General features: G+C 39.7%; 4 protein-coding genes across 9 annotated transcripts; 1 reads left to right on the forward strand and 3 right to left on the reverse strand.

The window, feature by feature from the left end:
- The first annotated feature begins 4,655 nt into the window (after positions 1 to 4,655).
- Positions 4,656 to 9,033, forward strand: LOC112273713 (beta-glucosidase 13). 4 transcript variants are annotated; one of them, XM_024502817.3, is made up of 9 exons: positions 4,656 to 5,037; positions 6,110 to 6,418; positions 6,532 to 6,598; positions 6,714 to 7,258; positions 7,387 to 7,502; positions 7,617 to 7,816; positions 7,974 to 8,108; positions 8,259 to 8,367; positions 8,509 to 9,033. In XM_024502817.3, exons 2-9 carry the CDS (start codon positions 6,197 to 6,199, stop codon positions 8,714 to 8,716), a joined length of 1,602 nt encoding a protein of 533 aa, XP_024358585.1. In that variant the 5' UTR covers positions 4,656 to 5,037; positions 6,110 to 6,196; the 3' UTR covers positions 8,717 to 9,033. The 4 variants fall into 4 exon arrangements, with proteins under 4 accessions (XP_024358585.1, XP_024358584.1, XP_024358587.1 ...); XM_024502816.3 differs by lacking the exon at positions 4,656 to 5,037 and adding an exon at positions 5,044 to 5,425; XM_024502819.3 differs by lacking the exon at positions 4,656 to 5,037 and adding an exon at positions 5,053 to 5,114.
- A 597-nt stretch (positions 9,034 to 9,630) lies between these two features.
- On the reverse strand, positions 9,631 to 11,922 carry LOC112273771 (protein BUD31 homolog 2). 3 transcript variants are annotated; one of them, XR_002967201.3, is made up of 4 exons: positions 11,662 to 11,922; positions 10,849 to 11,036; positions 10,295 to 10,502; positions 9,631 to 9,991 (listed from the first exon to the last, which is right to left on the reverse strand). XR_002967201.3 is itself a non-coding variant. In XM_024502822.3 (3 exons), the coding sequence occupies exons 1-3, from the start codon at positions 11,753 to 11,755 to the stop codon at positions 10,347 to 10,349; spliced, it is 438 nt and encodes a 145-aa protein (XP_024358590.1). In that variant the 5' UTR covers positions 11,756 to 11,922; the 3' UTR covers positions 10,049 to 10,346. The 3 variants fall into 3 exon arrangements, 1 of the variants encoding a protein (XP_024358590.1); XR_002967195.3 differs by lacking the exon at positions 9,631 to 9,991 and adding an exon at positions 10,049 to 10,159; XM_024502822.3 differs by lacking the exon at positions 9,631 to 9,991 and having other exon boundaries at positions 10,049 to 10,502.
- A 769-nt stretch (positions 11,923 to 12,691) lies between these two features.
- LOC112273755 (tryptophan--tRNA ligase, cytoplasmic) lies at positions 12,692 to 16,650 on the reverse strand. The gene is made up of 13 exons (XM_024502820.3): positions 16,580 to 16,650; positions 16,053 to 16,287; positions 15,766 to 15,885; positions 15,415 to 15,600; positions 15,151 to 15,202; positions 14,913 to 14,978; positions 14,579 to 14,674; positions 14,262 to 14,354; positions 14,047 to 14,127; positions 13,789 to 13,857; positions 13,622 to 13,690; positions 13,335 to 13,445; positions 12,692 to 13,107 (listed from the first exon to the last, which is right to left on the reverse strand). Exons 1-13 carry the CDS (start codon positions 16,593 to 16,595, stop codon positions 13,057 to 13,059), a joined length of 1,245 nt encoding a protein of 414 aa, XP_024358588.1. The 5' UTR covers positions 16,596 to 16,650; the 3' UTR covers positions 12,692 to 13,056.
- Positions 16,651 to 17,475: 825 nt separating this feature from the next.
- LOC112273705 (putative 1-deoxy-D-xylulose-5-phosphate synthase, chloroplastic) lies at positions 17,476 to 22,260 on the reverse strand. The gene is made up of 9 exons (XM_024502804.3): positions 21,893 to 22,260; positions 21,613 to 21,738; positions 21,173 to 21,337; positions 20,503 to 20,653; positions 20,032 to 20,303; positions 19,617 to 19,890; positions 18,765 to 19,354; positions 18,323 to 18,607; positions 17,476 to 18,068 (listed from the first exon to the last, which is right to left on the reverse strand). Exons 1-9 carry the CDS (start codon positions 22,067 to 22,069, stop codon positions 17,919 to 17,921), a joined length of 2,190 nt encoding a protein of 729 aa, XP_024358572.1. The 5' UTR covers positions 22,070 to 22,260; the 3' UTR covers positions 17,476 to 17,918.
- Positions 22,261 to 23,286: the final 1,026 nt, after the last annotated feature.

Below are 23,286 nucleotides of genomic sequence, written 5' to 3' on the forward strand. Positions count from 1 at the left end.
GCAATTGCCGTAGGTACACAGTTCTATGTTTCAAGATCTAGTTTTAACCTTGATTTATAACAAGTCCTATATAAGTACTAATCTCTTTTTTTATATATAAATTTTGCTAAAAACTACTCTTTATTTCTACTTAATGATGCTTACAATATTATTTGTACTAATCAATCTTATTTTGTCTTGTTTATAGCCCTACAAAGTATATAGAAGTTTTTTTTTATAAAAAAAGAAGCATTAAAATCAAATATAGTTAGTACCTTACTATTTTTTACTTATATATTTCTAAAGTACTTTGCTACTATATTCTTCAATTAAGCTCTCTTAAAATAAAATCTATATTTATTTTCTTTCATCCAATAACCATGTCATAATACTACATTATAAGATTTATTACCACTTAAGTAAGAGTGCCATAAAATCTTATTAAGCTACTTAGATTCACAAACAAAATATGTAGTAGGTAGAATTTAAAACAAAATGTAAGTAAAGGTGATTTGTTTTAGAAGTTGCTAGGCGAACACCTCTCTTTTATTACTTCAACATTTATCTCTCTTCTTCTCCTCTTAATTTCTTCCCTTCATAATTTCTCTATATTTTCTATAATACTTTCTTTTTTTATTCTCTAATAACTAAGATAAAAAAAAATCTTGTTGGATGCTTGAAAAAAGAAGAGTAGTTATATTACAAGTAAGTCTTATTTTTGTGCATATAATTTCTAAATTTACTACATTTTTTTTTGTTTGTAAAAGATTTTGAATCTATTGCCCTAAAACCCATTATAGAGTGTCTGCTATAATCAAAGCCACTTAAGTAGAATTCAAAAGCACTATCATCAAAGTACTTGTGTTTACAAATAGGCACCTTGCCTAAACACACTTAATGATATTATAGTATATATATATATATATATATATATATATATATATATAACAAGGAATATTTATATAATAAAAGTAATGTATCTATATAGTAAAAGGTGGATATTTAAGCAATAAAAAAGAGATATTTATATTGTAAAAAGAAAGTGTCCACATAGTAAAAGAGAGATGTCAACTTAGTATTTTTCTTTGTTTTTATAACCAAAAACATTGATTATTAAACATGGCAAGAACATATGAATGTTATTAATAGAATTAACATAAATAGATAATTTTAAAATAGATTTTATTCTTGTCAAAAAATCAAGAATTTTCTATGACTATATTTTAGTTCTTAAAATCAAATAAATATGTAAGACATATATAGTACACATAAAATAAAATAAAATTATAAATAAAAAAAAACCTTAAACTTTGATATTCTTTAAAGTTCTTCAATAATAATTCTACATAATATTAGGCAAATTTTAGATAATATCCACATACACTAATAAAAAAAATTGCATAGGAAGAAAAAATAATTAATTTAAAAAATATATATATATATGAAAATATTGTAGAAATTTTTACAATAATTTACAAAAATATTATCACAAAGTGAAAAAAAAATTGCATAAAACTATTTTCACAACTTAAACTACCTTCTAAGTATAATATAATGGCAATATATTAGCTATAATTTTTAATTTACTTAATAAATTCTATTTTTATTTTTATTAAAAAAATAATATTATATACATAAAAATATACAAAAATTATAACCAATTTGTACTAAATTTATGAAACTGATTCTAAAATATCTCTAAAATAAATTTTTTTATCTTATTTCTTGTATTATTTATGAAGATGTTATTTATACACTTATTGAAAAAATGTATATTATAAGAATTCTTTCAAAATATTTAAAATAAAATACATTCACACATTTTTTAACTTTCTAAACAATCTATGAAACTTCTTTTATATAAGTTAAGATTTTGGGTTTTTTTCAAATATATTGGATGTATAATAAAATTCTATTTTTTTTAGACATATTAAGACTTATTAACATTAATTTATTAAAGTAGAAATTTAAATTTATTTAAGCACAATATCTTAAATAATCTTTCTACTTAGGCTATAAGGTTATATAAGCATCATGTATTTATGGCCATGTAAAATTATTGATGATGTCTAAAAATAATAAAATAGTATTTAATAATAGCCCTTATCTTTGCTCTGAAAAATATCAAGATGCTTCTATTGAAATCTTTTTTGTAATATTATATTATTAGTTAATACAACTAATATTAATTATATTAGTCACATGGTTGTAAATAAAAATAGATGCAAGCCTATCTTATATATATATATAAATATATATATATATTTCTTTTTTGTTCAAAAATATATTAGATTCTTAGTTGTAGACGTATTTATAGCTTTAAATACAAAATGAGCTTTTGATTCTTAATTTTGTCAAATTTTAATCTTATTCTTGTGATTAATTCTAATCCTCACCAATTAAATGCTAATAAGTTCACTCAAAAATCCTAATCTTAGCCATTCTAATAAAATAATCCTAAACCTAAACATTGTAATAAAAGATCCAAATCTTTTTCATATAACTATTATAAATCCTAATTATTAGACTTTAATAGAATAAGCTTTTTTTATTTTAAAATCAATGCAAAAATTCGCAAACTACTTCAAAATCAATTTTTTTACATAATTTCATAATTAAAGAATAATCCAGTTTTATAATTAAAAATAAACTTCAAAAAATCACACTAATGTGTCTCTAGGCCTCCTTTCCTAAACTTGATGCAAAAATCACAGCCCTAAGATTTTCCGATTTCATAAAAAAAATAAAAAAAATAAAAAAATAAAAATGATCAAAATATTATAATATAATTAAATTTAAAGTATTGTACTTGTATAACAGTTTTTGGCTTAACCAAATAAGTCAATCTTTAGTTATTGCATAAAATCTTATTATCTCCACTTTTCTAACTCGTGAAAATTCTTAAGGCTTGTGTTTCAATATTTCATAACTAGACCATGTAGATAATGATCACGTCAAGTAGCTCAATATACTATTGAGAATACTATTGCTTTACGAAGGAAGAAATCTAATGTAAAAACAGTCACAATCCTTAAAAGGTTGGATAACACACCCACCTCACAGCACAAATGTTACACTAAAAAAATACCTTTGATTTTAAAAGCTCTTTTCTGGAGAAGAAAGGATCAAAAGTTCACATCTACATGCCCCAAAAGTCCAAGTCCTCAAACTCCCCAAATCCAAGTTCCAAATTACACAAAGTCCAAGTCCACTATCACTTTAGTACAACTAGAATATTGGATTTTTAAATTTCTTTTTTCATTTCAAAAAACATGTTAGTTGATAAATCATTTTTCTTTAAACATGTTACTTATTTTATGTGTGCATATATGTATATATATATATATATATATATATATAATTTATTAAAATCATATAACTTAATATTTTAATTTAAGTTTTGGACTTTTCCAAGTAGTTCAAGTCATCAACTTATGAGGATTTCTCAAACATTCAAATGTTTTAAAGCAGTAGAGTACACAAAGTGGAAAGGCCCAATAGAATGAGACTATGGTGGTGCTTGAAGCTCTTCCATTCAAAGGGCTTGAAAAAAAACATATAAAAGTTATGTTAAACTTACTAATATTTTTTTTAAAATACATACATATATATATATATATATATATATATACATACATACATACATACACAAGTACAAAAAAATCAATGAGAAATCCACTAAAAGTGGAAGGACACCATTTAGTGTGCATATACTTTTATATGCACACTTTTGTAAAGCAATGAAAAGAATCATGCATGAATGGATGCCTTCTAAAGAAGCTACCAAATCCTAAAACAAAAACAATCCCATCCAATCCTTTCTTCATTGTATCCATGTGCACTCACAAAAAACAAAAAAAATAAAAATAATAAAAAAACATATTAAATTTATATTAAATAAAAAAAAGTAAGATTTGAACTTTTTGATCAACAAAATCCTATGGAAATGGTTTTTCTATCTTATAATCTACCTCCAATTATATCCATAAGGATTGGTGTTGTGATAAAAAAAAGATATGAGTTACATATGAAGTATGTTGTGCCTTTGTATTTTGAAATTTTGATTATGGTTACCTTTGGCTAATTTAAATATCAATTAGGATGAGACTAAGTACCTAAAACTAAACCAAATACCACAAATACCAGAAAAGAGGCAAATTCAAAAATTTCTTGAAGTAAGTTCTATTCCAATGACAAGACACATTCTAACCTTCACCTTAAATCTCACAATAACAACAAATCAATCACACTATTAGGGGGTTCAAACATGGCACTTTTGCAAAACCAAATAACTAAATTCAACACTTGATATTTCTAGGATCACTCAAAATATAAAATCTAAAATATCACCATTCAAACTTTATCTTAAAGCCAAGGAGGCATGATGTTAGGTAGTGAGATATGGAGCTGAGGTATGGACCCTCTTTTGATATTTGATTTCAAAATCACTCACCTTTCTAGTTGAGTGTGATTTGGTGAAGTATCAAGTGATATTTTGAAATAAGTCGAGATACTTCAAGTGCAAAATATCACCCAAAAGGGCCTCGTTTGAATCACCAAAAAGGCCATGTTTGAACCCCCTATTGTACAAATATACAAATATGATGAATTAAATCAGTTGAAAGCTCTCCACCGAAGGCTGCTCCATGTGGGTATCCAAAATTATCCACCAAAGCAAACCACCGCATGCAACGAAAAACGGCAGCTGCCGCTGACGCCGCCCGCAGTTCGAAAGCTCGCGCTGAGAGTCCCGCGACTGACTGCATTCCCAGGATGGCTCATGCAAGAGGTGCTGCTACTGAAGCTGTTGTTGTATAATGAAATCTGTGCCCGCACAAGCAGAGGCTTAGCCGAAGAATCGCTCGCCATGGCCCCCAGAGATTGAGGGTTGAGCAAGAACTGGAGCTGGACCCACCTTTTGGTTTTTTTCAAAGAGATTGCATAAGGAGTGCGTCCGTGTCATTAGTGTGCATTGCCACCTTTGCGCTATTGTCTGGGACCACTTCGCATACATACGATGAACTCAGGCCATACTTGCAAAATCCAGCTCAAAGACGGGTCAGAATTGCTTTCCCCCATTGCAGCGCATCAGTCTCCCACTCTGCCATGCCAACGGGTCCATTCTCGGTGTCTCAGTGCGTTGGATCTGCTCAACTGCTCTCTTGTCAGTGTTGATGCAGTTGTGCACGCAACTGTCCGGGTAGTGGGTCTTCTAGGGTTGGTTTGTGAGGTTCGCTTGCTCGTGTAGTAGGCCACTTCGTTTTGGCCACTTCATCCCCCTGGCTAATCACTAAAGTTTGGTATCATTGTGGGTGTGGTGATCAGCTCCTTTCCTGAGTTCCTAGCACTGAATTTGAGGTTTTGTGAATATGATTCGTTCAAGCGGGAATTGGGTTTACGGGCGGTGCTGAGGTTGGGTTTATTTTGTTTCTTTTTATGAGACGAGGTGAGCATCGTGACGATCGCTATGCTGAATGATTTCTCAGGGAAGGTGAAGGACTCGTTTCATTCCTATTGGTAGTTTCAGTTGAGTGATGCTGAGTCTATTGTGACTTGCAGCGTGCGTCCGCGAGAGATAGAAAGAGAGATGTTGCGAATTCGCTGGCATTGCAATTATTTCTGACTCATACAGGAATTGTTGACGACTCACTTGGTCAATTTGATGTGTGGGATTTCAAAACTCGAACTCAAGGGCAATATTAGGTTTTGATTGACGGGAAAATACTTAGACTTTGGATATCCCCCTGGTTGTTGATTCTATGAGTGGTTATTGTGGGATTTGGACAATTCGTGTTTTTAAGATCCTCATCACATCCTTCGCGTGAAAAATGCTTGCACTCCAGCGGAACTAATTTTACCCGGAAGGCATAATTAGGAGCTCTTCATCTCCATATGTGGTATCACTAAATTTCGCAACAGAAGTGGTCCAGTTGCAAAGAGAATCAGATTCTTAGTTCAAGCTGACGAGTAAAATGGGTGCGGTATGGAGCTTGGCGACCGTTCCGATGGATCAAGCCGGAAATTCGAAGCCAATTCTGAATTGTTCCGCCTTCGTGCAAATTTCTCTAGCTCTGCATAACAGTTCTAAGGCAACTCGTTAACTCTTGAACAATGTGACTGTTGAGTGCAGATTTTGAAGGAATAGCTCGTTTTCTATGATTGCAAATTCTTATAAACACTAGGAAAGGCGGCCTGTCACAAGCTCTAGTGTCACTGAATGGATCTCATCATGGTCAAGATCATGCTATTGATTGCTGTCTGCACCCACCTCTCGTTGCTGACGCTGGTCTGTGGGGACAAATCTACACAAGATGGCGCCCATGACAAGGACTGGACGTCCAAGTTGATGCTCAACACAAGCTCCGAACTGGGAGGCGTAATGCGCCGTAGCCTATTCCCGGAAGGATTTGTCTTTGGAAGCAGCGCCTCTGCATACCAAGTAAGTCATCTCATCCCTTCTTAGCGCAATCTTATACTTCGAGCCAGGTTTTCTTGTACACCGACATGTCTGGAAAATTCACCAACCGTTTCTCACGTGTCTGTTTGTCAAAGTATGAAGGCGCCGCTGCGGAAGACGGCAGAGGGCCCAGCATTTGGGACGAATTTGCCAAAAGACCAGGTGGGAAAAAATTCATTCAAGTCAGGCAATTCTTAGCTCAAGGAGAGCAGAACAAGAATTTCTTTCTCGCAGGAGCTCCACATTGCTAAATTCTTCTTTCTGATTTCCACTGCAGGGACGGTGAAGGACAATGCTACGGGAGACATCGCCGTGGATCAATACCATCGCTTTGAAGAAGACGTTAAGATCATGAAGGATATCGGTTTGGACGCGTACCGATTCTCTATCTCCTGGTCTCGAATCCTCCCACACGGACGAGGCTTCATTAACACGGCAGGGGTGGCATACTACAACAGACTCATCAACGAGCTCCACCGCCAGAGCATAGTCCCTTTCGTAACGCTCCACCATTTTGACTTGCCACTCGCGCTAGAACAGACTGGGGGATGGCGCAACGCGGACACAGCGTCGGCGTTTGCTGAGTTCGCCGCACTGTGCTTCAGCTTGTTCGGCGATCGAGTGAAGTACTGGATCACGTTCAATGAGATCCATATCCTCGCCATGAATGGGTACCGCTTCGGAATTGGCCCGCCAGGCCGCTGTTCTGCCTCTTCCGGAGATTGCTTCGCTGGAGACTCCGATGTTGAGCCGCCACTTGTCGTGCACAATGCTCTGAATGCTCACGCTTTGGCAGTCAGCGTCTACCGTATGAAGTTTCAGGTCAGACTCTCAACCCCTCTGAAAATGTAGCAATATTCTAAAGAAAACTCTTCGCAGGTTCTTGATCAATGGACAATTTTCTCGTGATTTTCTACGTGTTAATTTGTTCAACTGTTTTTGGCTATCAGTCTAAGCAGAAAGGCTTGATTGGGCTCATCGAAGATGGGTCATGGTTTGAGCCGTGCAAGGATACTGACGAAGACCGTGACGCTGCGCTCAGAGCTAACGAGTATTGGCTTGGCTGGTAAGTGATTGTCTTTACCTCGCTCTCACGCTCTCATGCACACACACATATTATATACATACACACACCACACATACATATACTAACATTTGCAATCTGTTTATCTGTGTGCAGGATTTTGGACCCTCTCTTCTTCGGGGAGTACCCAGCCTCCATGCGCGCCTTTGACCATCGAAAGACGTTGCCCAGATTCACAAAGGAGCAATCCGCATTGCTGAAAGGTTCGCTTGATTTCCTTGGTTTGAATCAGTACACGTCCCAATTCGCAACTTACGACAAGCACAGCGTGGAGAACAACGACGTCACAAGCTCACGTATGCAGCTTCGTCTCTGACCTACTGTGGCTACTGGCTGTGATCTCATTCCATTTGGCTCCTCATACGATGAAATTACATTTGGATTGTCAATGTCGAATTTATCTTCTTCCCCGGCTCTTCACTGACCTGCTAGTACGCTTCGTTGAATTCGCAGCGAGGTGCAACGGAGTTCCCATCGGACCCCAAGCAGCGGTAGGTTGGATTTACGTCTACCCAGATGGAATGCGGAAGCAGCTTGACTGTATCAGAACGCGGTATGGAAACCCGGTCGTTTACATCACAGAAAATGGTGAGCTTCAAAAATTGGCCTTCATTTCCCACACCCATCATACCCTTCTAATGACGCTAATATTCTCCGACAAAGGCCTTGGTCGATGTGTTTGTTCCTCGGTACAGTAGCATTGATCACAACTTTACCTCATCTTGCTCTACGTCCCAGGCTTTCCCACGAACGCAAACGACGAGCCGTGGTCTTCACAAGAAGTGCAAGATTTCGACAGGATCAGCTACCACCATGGCTACATGCAAAGCTTATTATCAGCCATAAGGTCATGTTAATCCCCCCTCATTTCAACGCAAAAAGAAGTATTGCCATCGCCAGTGGTTCACATTCCTGGATTGCCTTCACGTGGGATGGAACCATTCAACACTCGCAAAAATCTCACGCTTCTGAGCGGTGTTGTGTGCAGGGGTGGCTCCGATGTCCGGGGCTACTTCGTCTGGTCGCTTCTAGACAACTTCGAGTGGCACGAGGGATTCCGGATCCGGTTTGGGCTCTACCAGGTAGACATCGGCTCCACTCTGAACCGACAAGCCAAAGCGTCCGCGCGCTGGTTCAAGCTGATGCTCGACAGAGTCGGCGGCGGCGGCGGCGTAGACGCCAAGACGGCGCGGTGATTCAAAATTCTTAACTCCCTCCTCCCCCTCCCTAAAAGTCGAGTGCCGGCATGCTGTCGGTGCTCTTCCTTGGAGACTCGTGCTTTGTGTCGGTAATTTGTCTTACTGTGTGGTGTGAGGTTGTTGTGGACTAAGGATGAGTTTGTAGACCTCGAAACATCCACAATGGGTGTTTATTCTGTAGAATTTCTATTTACTCCGCACATGAAAACTCTACCACCAGGATCATGCCCACATGTTTTGCGGATCGTGTGATTCGAGTATGTGTAATATTTCATTATTCTAATTTATTTCAGAAACAGGGTGAGTTGAAGGGGGATGAGGAAAAACAAATTAAAATGGTTATGTTTTTTGAGATCCCATTGAAACAACATTAGTGTAAACAATCACATGAGTGTAAATATGAAAATTAAGTTAAAGTAGTAAATCATGCCAATGTGGAGATCGATTGTTGTACGTTTTGACAAAACATGTTGATATTATTGACACGAAAATGTGTTGATATTTCGTGATAGGTATACATTTTGATCTAATTGTATACTCAACCAACGACAAACGCAGGTTGCAGAGATTATAGCACTTTTCACTTCACGAATTTGAAATCTCGAAGTTGATCCATTAAAGCCTTAACGTAAATTAACCCTCAGTTACCAACCACTTTCCTAACGAAGTTCAATTCATGAATGCAGTAAATTCGCCATTTGGTTCTTTATGCTGTTCAGCCCAGTTTAATACCCTACCCTAAAAAAGAAATGAAGGCTGGGCAAGTCAACCTACTTTTCGTACAGAATGAACACACCCCAGTCCATCACTCAACGCAGTACGATGGCAACAGTACTCGGGGTGCAAGAAATTCGGAACCCACAAGTCCAGAAAGCATGCATCTCTTCAGGCAATCTCCCCCACTATTGATATGAGTTTTTAGAAAAGAATCAAATTGAGTTTCCACCGTGTGATACAATGCCCCAACTCGTCAAGCAGCATCAAGAAGGACGGGCGTGGAGGAGCTTTTACATCAGGAGCCTTAAATCCACTACTTCAAAGCTCTCCATTCGATTCAAGTGTTTGATGCTTACCCATGCTAATTGATCGACAAAGAGAAAAGCAAGTGCGTTGTCACACTGCTGGTGCACGGAAAGTTGAGTGAAAAAAGTGCAGCAGCACGAGGGGATTGACCAGTGCCGAGGGAGCACTGCAGTGGTGATAACTCCTTATCATGACAATTTAAATGAGTTGACCTTGTACACTTCATAAAAGTCACTTGACTCCATAATTCTGCTAGATAGAAAACAAATTATGACAAGGTTAAAGGTAGCAAAAGAAGAACGTATGTGATGAAATGACAACTTACCAGCTTTTTCACTACTCAGATCCAACTGATAAGCATGCATCATGCCACATTCTTAACAATTTTATCGCAGTTTGAGATCTCTCTGCATTAGTCTGCCACAAGCAGTCAGCAGCGTTTTAGGCTCTGATATACCCAAAACCTCTGATAGTTCCTAAGCGGCTGGTATTAGAAGCTTACTAATTTTGCTTCACCACAAGAGGGGATCTAAAATTATACAAAAAACCCACCTTGTCTGATTAAAAACTAGTTGAAGTCAAGGCAAGCGTAGAGTCTACATAATTAGTCTCCGCTTGCACATCCGTGACAACCACAATGGACGCACTCGATCACCTTCTCCTCTCGCAGATGCTTGGGTACCCGGCATACGCATGTTGTTCCAAAGTTATGGTCGCGGGGTTGAATGCACCGCAAACAACATAAGCGCTCGTAACCAGACTGTCATGCAAGCAAGAACACCAACGTAAGCATATCATTCGACAACAGTACATTGCATGAATCGCAAGAGACAACAAACTCCAGCTTGAGGGAAGCCGCATTACATAGAACCGCACATGGTATGCGAAAATAACGAAGCATCTAAGTAAGAAATTTTGACGTCAGACTTGAAATGCAAGAGCAGAATCCTGATGAGCTCACACATTCTCGAAGCAAAACGGGAGCAAACTATAAAACTCGGGACATGACACGGCTCTCACACCAAGTAATGTAGTGACCTCATGTGTAATACAGAGCTACTACTATGATCTGCTTTGGATGATGTATGAAGGTACGAAGTACTTACTTTCTTCCATTTGGCAATCAAATTCTTATCTGCGTGACCTTGTTCTAAGCAGAAATCAAATAACGCCCTAGAAATGGCCTTTCGTCTGTAAAATAGATCATAAATGTAACGGCTCTTCTGGTGTGAGATCTTGAATATTGGCCACAAAGCCTCACATTTCCTCTTGCCCTCATGAGTCTCATTTTCAGCTGCATCCCATAAAAAAATTCATGTCAGACACTAGAAATCTCAACCGTGATAAAACATCAACCTGTGAAAACCAACCTGCTTAAGTTACGATAGAAGCATGGACAAGTAGAGAAAGAAGATGTCAACAACCGGATGCTCATAAACGCCCGGCTACTGTAAGGAAAAAATCTCGCAATGTAACCCTAAAATTAATAGCAACGAACTGAACTAAATAGGATAGAATTCGATTCCGAGAAACACAAATACGTCAGCAACTAACGCTCAATGTGGTCCTCAAAGCGAAGAAACGAAGACATACATAGAGCTAGCCACAATCACAACCTCCAACTGCTCCTGGTTCTATAACGGGAAAAAGAAAACCCAAAAGCCCTCCAACCAAATAGCTTCCAAGATGCAGAACCCGAAGACCTAGAAAACGACCCACTTCCAAAATAAACCCTCATAAAATCACGCACAATTCCTTCATAGCTTTGATGCAGACCATAAAATACAGATTGAAAAAACTCTAACTCCCACAACAATAAAAATAAATAAATGAATGAATAATCCAAAATTTCACGAAAAAACTACAATTAAAAACTACAACAACAAATAAGAAACAGAATCGTCCACAATTGAGCACACCTTCACGCATCTTAGTTTCCAGTTCGCGCAGAGTAGGCTCGATGAGCTCCCATCCCTCGGGATACACCGTCCGATTAGTGCGCACTTTGGGCATCTTGCCCTCAATCGACTAACCCCCTCTCCAAGTGGCGCTTCTTCCTCTCCCCTGTTCTTTCACAATTCGATAGAGAGAGAGGTCGCAAGTCCAAAGGAGTCGCTACTGAGGCCAAGCATCAACTATTCGTAGAAGAGCAGCAGATCCCGCAACCGCTACAGACACACCAAAGCTTCGCTAAAACCAGCTCCTCGCGTCTGTGCCTTCGTCACCAAGCTCCGACGCCGAAGAGCCCTATGTGAATGAATGTCTCTGTTCGTTGATATCGATCATCCACAACTATCGTTAATCAGCTTTCATACACTAACTTTTTACTTACTGTCATCGTTGGTGTTACTTTCGCGTAATTTACTGGGATCCCCACATCTTTACACTCTACTTTGTTTACTTTCACTGTTTTGTTCAATTTAAATAAGAGGTTCTGCGAATGCATAGAAATCGGGTTCATTCATAAATGGTGTGAATATGGGGGAATTTTTTTGCTCAATTGAAAAGTGATAAAAATAAGTAAAAACAAAAATGTTATTTTTGTACTTAATCATTTGGATGCAGATATGGGATAATTTTATTGGAATCATTGGACCTGATTTGATTGTCTTACGATTGGAATTATATTTGGAGATAATCCTCGCGACACAGATTTGTGATGTGGCTGTAGATGGATGGTAAGATTACTCATGTCGATCTATATTGATTAAAAAAGAGTCTTATATTGGCCATACAAGTCTATAACATCCGCACTTAGCTAGTAACATTCCCTGAAAAATAAGATAAGTTTTATACACGTATGAGACAAGAATCACTTTGAACAATACGTGAAGGTACAGTAAGAATTATGATTTACAGAAAGACAACATACTTTGTCAATATCGTTTCTCTCTTTTTTTAACATATATGTCGACAGGATATTAAAACTCAAAAAGACTACAAAGTTCATAATTTCAAAAGTATATATTAAGGAGAATAATGATGTTGACTGGAGCATATAAATAAAGTCTATAAACTCAGATGACTCCATACTGATGCCACATCAAGATAATCATACGATTGTCTCTGCAAAAGCTAGAAATTTAAAAAATAAAATAAAATAAGATAATTGAGAAGATGCCCCTCGTGGAGATTCCCAAATTGATGAATGGAGACCAAATCGACTAATTTCTTCGTTAATATACTTGCAGGAATCATCTGATGGATGCTTTAGAGCACTAGAAAATAAAAGTGCGCTGTGCAAAAATTTAAGCTGCTCAAGGGCCAGTACAGCTTTTTGTCTCCAATAGAAGCTGTCGATACAGATTTAGATACTACCCAAACATGTGCGGTAATGGCCTTGGCGCCATAAATACATCAATCATCTGCAATAACAGACAAGTCCGATAGAGCTTCATAAGTTTAGTGGAGATAAAATAAAGGTAGAGATCTTACAAACTGTGAACTGAGCTTGAGACTTAGAAGATCGACTGAATTGAACTCAAGCTGTTCCATAGCTCCGAATTCAACAGACTCGAACTGTGACGTTGAAGGACATGCTGGGTTCAAAGGGAGCCAAAATAACAAAAAGGAAGCAGTTAGTGTAACATACCTCCTCAGTAACTGCAGCGCGAGCCCTACGATGCCGTTCTACCATGGCGACCAACACATCAATCAAAATCTTCTTCACTTCTCCAGTCAGTAGTTTTCCAGTTCTATATTCCTGCAAAGAATAAAAGTTGAAAGTTCCCTTCGTCAGCACATAATATTTCTATCAAAAGAGCTTCCGAATCAAAATCCTATGCTATCCAACATCTGATACCACAGCAAGGTTTCAAGTAATTAGTCGGTAGTGACGACCCTGCAATCAGCTAAAATATTATTTGTGGAGATGCTTACTTCTTTGATGCGCGCAAGTTCCTTGTCATCATCCAAGAAGAATCCCAGGTACTTCACAGCAATATCAACCTACAAGCATTTCCAAAAATGTTCAGATGTGAATCCAATGTGGGAGATGAGACCGTCAACAATAATTGTTTCCACGAGAAGTGTATATAGATCAGAACCTCAATGTTAGCACCAAATTTTCTTTGTTCCTCGGCAGTATCTCTTCCTCCAGAAAATGACTTGTTGATCTGCACAAAGGTGTTTTAATATTACACAAGTTCATGTCAGCATAATCACCAACACCAAACTTGCGGTTAATTGGCACTACCAGAAACGACCTATTGATTGCAAGTCATTGAAGGAAAGAGTCTTCACACGAAAGCAAGGAAGGCAGTGTTCCATACAGTACATATGTGAGCACTAAAAGCGCTACTTACCTTGTCCTTGATTTGTTTTGGATTGTCTGAGACGTAAATTGCTGAATTCGGATCACTGGCACTCATCTTCCCACTTTCACCCTGCAACAATCCCCACATAACATCATTTAAATCCAGCGTTATCACCTTTCCGCCGGTTCAAGTTATTACCAGAGAGATGCAAAGTTGTCAACTCTCTCTGCTATCAACGACGCATTCAAATAACTGGTATTCACCTGTAAAGCAGGGAAAAACGAAGATTCAATGAGGGCAGGTTTGTGAAAGCCTAGTCGAGGAGCAGCATCTCTCGTCATTCTGAAGTATGGATCCTGCAAGAGGTTGAGGATGAGTTAGCGGACAGAAAGGGTACAATATATTAACAACTACTGGATAGAATACACATAATGAAAGGAAATAAACCTTCACTGCATGTCAATGTGTCACAAGGATATTCATATGATGGATGTCGCATCAGATTATTACATTTTACAGAAAGCATCCTCGGCATGATGCCATATCAAAACAAAGAAACAAAAGACAACATGAGACTTACTTGATCAATAGCGCATGGTATCAGGCATCTTATATTCTTCGATTGATTCGCATCTCCAAACAAGTGCGGAAAGGAAGTTGGGAATGACGGGGCAGCCTGAAGTGCTTATTAGAGTTCAGTGAACAACCCTTTTGGAAATTCAGACATAACCAAACGACCGATCCGGACATTCCTAAACATGATCAACTCCAAGACAAGGAGAACAAAACATGCCAATCGGCCTAAAACAACCTCAGTTGATCGCCCCAAGCATGAACCATAGTTGAAATACCATTCCAAGCAAACAAGCAGCAAGAAAGAAAGAAAGAAAGCAAGGAGAAAAAAACAGGCTTACTTGAATAGGCGGAAACATGACTTTCCCAATGTGATCCTCGCCAACAAACCCAAAGATGCCTCTAACCTGCAAGTTTGCGTCGCAATTAGGAGGCCCAAAACACCGTTCGTTCACAAAGCCCAGAGCAAAGAAAAATCTCTCTTGGGTAATGAGTTTGCTGTAAAAATAATGTCTCACCACGTTACTCAAAATACACAAACTCGTCGAAAAAGAGTGAACACAGTATGGAGGAGCTTACCTGATTTAGGGTGACACACTTAGCGATGCGGACCATATTCCGGTAAAACTCCCTGAAAAATATATCCACGTCAAAATCAGGTAATTTTAATTACATATGAACCATAAAAACTGAAAAAACGTTCCATTAAAAAGAACCATCCGATGAATCACTAAAAATATAGCCAAAAACAGTAAGTTTTCCTCCAATTTAACTCAGAATTCTCCAGGTCAGAACTGTTCATTCTCCTTTTCTTGAAGTCAGAATAAGTGTCTGAAAAAGTACCCTCCAACATATTCGAAGTCCGAGAAAATGAATGTCCTACTAACGTCGAATCCACAAGCTATTATGTCTTTAGCGTTCTCACGGGCAAGGCGCCTTGCCTCATCCAGCTTCAAATCTTTCCACATGAACTTCTCATCGTCCGTGAGTTGAATCACGAGCGGGACTTTAAATGCGTCTTGCAAGTACCTACAACATGATGCGCAGCACATGGTATTCTCGTAAAAGCCTCACCTAAACCCTAAACCCTAAACCTCTAGAATCGACATGAGGACGTCAATCAATATAAATAAGAAGACTAACTCCATAAAACCAGGCTGCAATCAGAAGGCTAGTGGACACAGTGACACATACTTGGTGAACATGAACGGTACTAAGTGGCCCAAATGAAGTGACTCCGAAGAGGGTCCGCGCCCAGTGTACAGATAGAATTTTTCCCCCTTTTCATATGAGTCAAGGATTTTGTCGAAGTCCCTGCGAAGTCGCAAAATGGTTTTAGACATACAACCTTAGCATTGGCTACAAAACCCTGAGACATTGACAAACGGTGAAACTATATTATATTATTCATCTATCTAACATTTTAATACATTAAAAACCACCGAATATCAATATATTCAGCACTCCAACAAACAAAATACCTGTGAGCGAAAAATACGTTTCGACGAAGAAAGGGATGCGCGGGGCGACCCGTCAGGCGCTCAATGCGTGACACCGTGTCGGCATCCATCTTGGTGCATCCAAAGTCCACAATAAGCTTGTCATAATTGATCTTGCCGCCATCCTTAGACCCTACTTCCCACGGTGTCACGACCTGCGATGCACCAGCCTCCTCTTCCATACCACCACCATCATCCCGCGTTGGGGACGCTACCACTACACACGACATTGAAAATGAATCGCCTGAATTCTAACCAAATGTGACGTGCAATTGCTCGGGTTGGAAAATTTTGGATTACAAATGCATTGCAGTAGCAGGAAAGAAATCGAATAGATAGATGTGAACATCCATTGAAAAGTCCGACGAAGCCAAACTTGAACGTGAACCTTATTCCAACGTTTGGAGAAACAGTAGCCAACAAGAAAGCCTCTTCCCTTCTAGCTTCTGGACCTCAAACTCCAAAACCCAAAGATAAGAACAACCTCACTACAACAATGTAAAATTTACCTTCTCCTTCAGGCATGATTTCTTAGACTTTCCTTTCTTAACTCCTCTGCCAACACTGCAAACTTCAGGAAACCAAACGTCCTAAGCCTTTGCCTGCAAGGCCAAACCTATTTAAGAGACAACCCACAATGTGAAGTGGTAGGGATTGGTGGAAAACGAGCTCTAATCTGGATTCTTCACAATTTTCGACGGCAAGCTTCAACAGCGATCCCAAAAAGCTCCGAAACATTCATCTATCACCTTGGTGGGGACTGCTACCATTCATCCATGAAAAAGATAGAGGGAAGCGCTCTGTTAATTCTTAAACAGTTCAACACAGTTCTTCTGATAATACTCGTTTTCTGCATGCCAGTAAGATTTCATACTTATTGCTGTCAAATCCATTCCCAAACGTCGGCTTTTCTCGATATGCTTCACAAACGTGGATTGTCGATTTTGGTTTCCAGACCATTATATGATACTTCTCTCATAGAATCAGATTTCGGTATTCACGATCAATTTTCTCATTATCTTCCTGCCTTCACCATGTCTGCAAGTACAATCCAATCATTTATAGGTTACAATGCTATTTGTGACGAGCCCGCTTGCTACACTGTTGTGTGTGTAACTAGTGCCAAAAGTACCAATTGTTGTGTTTATATCATTCTCGGAATTCTGTGCTTTGTGATTAGCAGGTGACACGAGACAAATAGAAGCTTAGTGATGTAACTGATTGAGTGCATGTAGAGAGTAAGGGACTGACTGATAAGAAACTTGTGAACCAGCCCGAACCATACACGTTAGGCACTGCTGGTCCCATACACAGCCAGAACTGTGGTACAATATTCACATCCATTGCTAAAACACGACACACATTGACAGCTTGCAATTCCATGAAGCACGACAGATTACGATGATTGGATGAGAAAAAGAGTCATCATGCACCCCATTACAGTTATTAAATGGGAATGATCAAACTATAGTGTACAAGAGTGTGTAAAGTACAAACTTTGGCATTGTTTAGGCTCAAAGCCTACAGCAGTGCAGTACGGATTGCCCTCCATGGCGTAGCATACCAAATAACTGCCTAGAAACCATCCAACTGCTCTAATTTTAGAGTAGCAGCATCTATATTCAACGTTTCAGCTTTCGAGTAAGACCCTATCTTCAAGTCTGCTAAGCAATCAGCAAATGATAGAAGTTGCCTTGTAAATTTAAGGAGACGAACAGTAGACCAGAATATGTTCATTACATGGCATGTTCAGACATGCAATCTGGGTAATGCTTTGATTGATGAGAAGCCCGTCGTCGACTGGATCATAGTTCGCAACGAATTCACCATATCTTAACCACGAAGATCTTAGGTCATGACTTGCAGCGCTTCTCTCGTCTTCCCGAGAACGTTCAGTGCAGTGGCTGCAATGTGACCCGCAGTTAGACCTGCTTCGGCATACTGGTCCTTGGGAGCCCCATGCTCGATGTAGCGGTCAGGTAGCACAAGTGGTCTCCACTGTTCAAAAGAAGATAGCATGAATAAGAATCACTTTTCTTCACTGTGCTGGACTGGAGTGACAACCATAATTGTCCAATCATGTAAAAAAATCTGCTCAGAAGAGCGGGGACGGCAGATTTAAGCTCTTCGAACCAAAGTCATTTAACGATACCTAGGTTCTCATAATTTCACAAGAAATTCTGCAGAATTGAACTATAAAAGGACAGGAATAAGCATTTTGAAGGCACGATTGGACTAAATAGAGTACTTACCTTCAGCTTTCCGTCGAGGAGCCCATCCAATGCCATGAATTGCACAACATGAGAACCAAAGCCTCCAATAGAACCCTCTTCCACTGTAATAAGCACTTGATGGTTCTTAGCAAGCTGGCGAATAAGATCACGGTCAAGGGGCTTGCAAAACCGAGCATCGGCGACAGTCGCTGAGACCCCCAGGTCGGCAAGTAAGACGTGAGCAGCCAGGCAATTTTGGACCATTGTACCATAACCTAGAAGTGCCACTTCAGTACCTTCCAGTAGAATTCGCCCTCTACCGACCTGCGTTCAGGAAACAGATAGTCAAAACAAGACCTTGAAAACAGGATTGAGGAATATCCAGCATGGCAAACAGAGAGCGACATAGACCAGCTTAATACAAAACTTAGACAACCTTGCTCACTGAAGAATGAAAAGTTATTTGATAAATTATACATACCTCAATAGGAATTCCTTTGTTCTTTGCAGGCAATTGGACACCAATCCCGTTACCTCTGGGATACCTGAAACAGCTGGGACGGTCATCAATAGCGGCAGCAGTTGCTACCATGTGGAAAAGCTCAGCTTCATCAGCAGGAGCCATTACAACCATGTTAGGTAGGCAGGCCATGTAGGTGACATCGAAAGCCCCACAGTGAGTAGGCCCATCGGCTCCAACGAGCCCAGCTCGGTCCATTGCAAATCTAACAGGAAGCTTTTGGAGATCTACATCATGCACGACCTGATCATATCCTCTTTGAAGGAAAGAAGAGTAAATGCTGCAGAAAGGCTTCAATCCTTCGCAAGCAAGTCCCGCAGCAAACGTCACAGCATGTTGTTCGGCAATGCCCACGTCAAAGCATCTCTCTGGAAACCGCTTTGCAAATATGTTCATTCCAGTACCCCCTCCCATCGCTGCATGAATTCCAACAACGTCCTTATCGACCTCTGCCTCGGCAATCAATGCCTCGGCGAAGTACGTGGTGTAAGCTTGTGTTGGAGCCTTTACCTTGTTCTGCTTCCCAGTAGCTGGATCGAACTTCACAACACCTGCACAACAGCATCAAAACGTAGATTCTCCATAAATAAAAACAGAAGGAGAAACACCAAAGCCTGGGATATTTTCAAAAGTCCATGCCATAGACCCATCAAAATCGGGGAAGATCAAACATTTATAAGTACAGATCTATGCATCAAAGTACGTGCCGCTGACCCATTTTTAAACTAAGAATTAGGTCGTGAACACTCTTCAAACAACAGGCCACAGACTGTCAACAGAAAATTAACACAGATAGCTGCAACGAATGCTAACCATGGTACTTGTCTGCTGCTCGTTCAGCGTAGGGGTACCCTCGTCCTTTCTCAGTCACAAGGTGGATCAGCACAGGTCCAGTTGTAGAGGTATTCTTCACTTCCCGCAAGATTGTCACCAAATCGTCCATGTTATGACCATCAACAGGACCAATGTAGTACAGCCCAAGCTCCTCGAAAAGAGTCGACCCAGAACCACTAATCATACCTCGAGCATATTCGTCAACCTTAGACGCCAACACGTGCGCTGGACCCCCAAGTTGCTTAGTGACACCCTACAACGACCAAACAAAGAGTAGAGTTCATCATCGAACGCGGAAACAAAACCTTGTAAGTATCCATTTGAGCTAAAATTTTCTAACTGTTTATATTCCACCAACAGCACCACCACCACATCCTAGAGTAAGTATACCAACCTTGGCAACCTCACGGAGCTCACGCAGTGGCCTGCTTGACTGAAGCCTGCTGAGTGCACTACTCAAAGCACCAACGGGAGGAGCAGGGCCATCAAGAGTAGCTGTAGGTAGAGATACTTGTTTATTGTCGTTGAGGATTACGATCATGTTGCAATCAAGATAACCAGCGTTATTCATAGCTTCGTAAGCCTGTCCAGCGGTCATAGCGCCATCACCAATAACGGCAATCACGTTATTTTTCTTGCCCTTCAAATCCCGCCCAACAGCCATTCCTGAAACATCCAAAGCGCAGCAGCTTGTTGGTCATTTCCAAGAAGGTAAGCAATGACAGACCGCAATTAGGAACATGACAATAGAGACCGCAAAAGCAAAAAAACGAAAACAAAAAAACAAAACAACCATATTCGCAATCGATTCAATATTCGTATATAAAATATAGCTCAGACATGGTCATTTTTTAAGAAAACCCACCTAACCCAGCAGAGATACTGGTGGAACTGTGACCAGCTCCGAACGCATCGTACTCGCTCTCAGCTCTCTTCACAAAACCTGAAAGCCCGTCGGTTTGCCTCAATGTGTGCATTTTGCCCCTTCTCCCGGTCAAAATTTTGTGTGGGTAAGTCTGTGATAATCACGATGATTGCACAGGGTCTTCAGAAGGCAGGAAATAAGCATAATACAAAGTAACAAAATAACAACTACAAAAGAAAAGAAAAAGAGGAGTAAAAATATCACGGAAAGTGTCTATACTGAAATTAGTAAATCGCAAGAAACCAATAAAACTAACAATTAAATTAAAACGAGGCGTCTTCTAGCGAGTGCGCACTATCATTCATCCTAACAAATGGTTGTTCCTGAACTGTGAGGACGTTCCAATGGAACAGAAGAATTATAATCGCATTTCAACAAGGGGAGGAATGTAACGTAAAACCCAGAGAAGGGCTCTGTATCTGAAATCACATATAAGCATACTTTCTTGTGTGACTACAACCAGGTGGTATCACTAGGTTCAGTTGGCGACAGAAATACATAATATAGAAACGTGCATACAGAAGACTAGACAGCTACATGCATTCCCTTCATTAGAGAAAAGACAAAACGCAATCGCTCTGTATTGAAAATGTGAAGAAGAACCACACACCTGATGACCAACATCCCACAAAAACTTATCTTCCGGACAATTGAAGACATGATGAAGGGCCACGGTGAGCTCCACCACACCTAGACTGGAGCCTAAATGTCCTCCAGTCTTCGACACAGTGTGAATGGTCTCTGCTCTCACTTCATTAGCGAGTTGTTTCAGCTCCTACAAAACAAAATTACATGAAGAAATCTGTAAAACAAAAACGAACAAAAATAAAAGTACAATAACCAGCAATTAAAAAAAGTTAACGCAGTAAGACTTCTAACAGCACGGTTGCAACAGTCACTTAGACCCGTGCCACAATGGCCAATAACAAACACGGAACAGTTTGGCCAAAACATAACCAGAAAACAAAGAAATGTCTATGCAAACACTGGAATTCTGTCGAGATTGAAGACACACGATAGGTCGGTTCCAGTGCAGAGTGCCAGACGTACTCGCACGGTGAGGTTCTTCATGTGCATAGGATAGTTAATAGTATCCAAAAGGGGAGTCGGTGGCTTCTCAGCAGGGTACTCTGCAGAGGAGTCCGGCACCGCGGATGCCGCAATCCTGCTCTTTCCCTGCACCCAATCCCAAATTTCAGTCAGCCCGACCCTCAACAAACCACCCACATTACAAACAGCCCATCCCCAAAGCGTGAACAATCCCCCAAATTCTGCTCTCAACTCTCAAAAACAAACAAACTCACACAAAAACATAGAAATGGGCTCCTACATTACTGCGAAGCCGCAACGAAGAGTGATATCCTTTCGATAAATTCAGCTTCTGGGCACAAAAAAACTCGCTGGCATCGCTCTTGAGCAACGAGGAGGAGGAAGACGCAGAGGTCGATAAACCCTTGAGGGTCACAGCTTGGCCCACAACCGTAGTGGCAGCAGCCAAGGCAGCCATAGTGAGAAACAACAAACACCCCACCCCTAACACTACAACACAATTCCCCTCAACACATCAACTACTACTACAACAACAACAACAACAACCTCACTCCAAAAAAACTCCCCAAAAGCTCATAACGCTCAGCTAAAAAATCCCACAAAGCTCGAATCTGGGAACAAGCAGATCCAGGAAACCGTGGAAAAAAAAGAGAGGAACATAATGACTGAGGAATCGAAATAAAAAACATAAAAACCCCCCCTCCCCTCCCAACCCCAACTCATACAATTCAATACAATACATAAAATTCTATAATACACTAATAATAATAATAATAATAATACAATGGCGCCACCTATCCCTTTCCCCCTCATCTCTCTATATGGCGATCTATTGGATAGGGTCTCCCAGACCCAGATTTCGTTGGATAAACCCCGACGTCGTTCGTCTGTTCGTCTACGGGTTCCCGTCGTCGCGACGGTTGACGTGTCACGGGGCGAGGGGTTTAGTGGATGAATCGTCTCCCTCGATTGAATATTTTGGATGAATTATTAGCCTTGCGGGATGAATGACTTGTCTTGTTGTTTGGGGGGGATGAATGAGTCTCTCCAGGATTTTCTCCGTCCTTCGTCCATATTCTGGATGAATAGTCGTCCCTTTTGTGTACTGTGTGGAAAACTAACTTTTGTGTGGTGTCGGGATTCCATTAACTTTAAGGATTGTTGAGATCATTAAATGTAGCTAGCGCTCTCCATAATATTTACTGTAGACTATAGTAAATACCATAGCTACAGTATTTAGAGTATAGTGGAGAAGTATTGTTTATCTTCTCCTCTTTTTTCTTCTTATATACCAGTCACAACCAGATCAATAGATTTGTGTGTGTGAAGCTCTCTCTCCTTAGAAACCCTCTTGTGTGTATGACTTACTATTACTCTTGTGTCTTTCTAAACATTCTCAACACATTATCAATACGACTCTCTTCTACACACTATTACAATTTTTTGCTCTAGTCTTTGACTCTTCAAACCTGTTGCTACCCTTTCTCAATGTCTGCCTCATGATCTTGTTCTTCTTACTAGCCCCTCACACATTAGCTTGCTTAGAGCACTCTCTGCTCAACTCCACTCTAGCTTGCTCCTTACTCCCTGCCATGTTCCACCCCTACTACCGCTAAATCCGCCACTGTCGCCGTTGCCACCCTATCGCCGTTGACGCTGCCGCCTGCCATTGCC

Source organism: Physcomitrium patens, chromosome 2, assembly GCF_059467195.1.
Source record: "Physcomitrium patens ecotype Gransden chromosome 2, ASM5946719v1, whole genome shotgun sequence".
In the NCBI taxonomy this organism is placed as follows: domain Eukaryota; kingdom Viridiplantae; phylum Streptophyta; class Bryopsida; order Funariales; family Funariaceae; genus Physcomitrium; species Physcomitrium patens.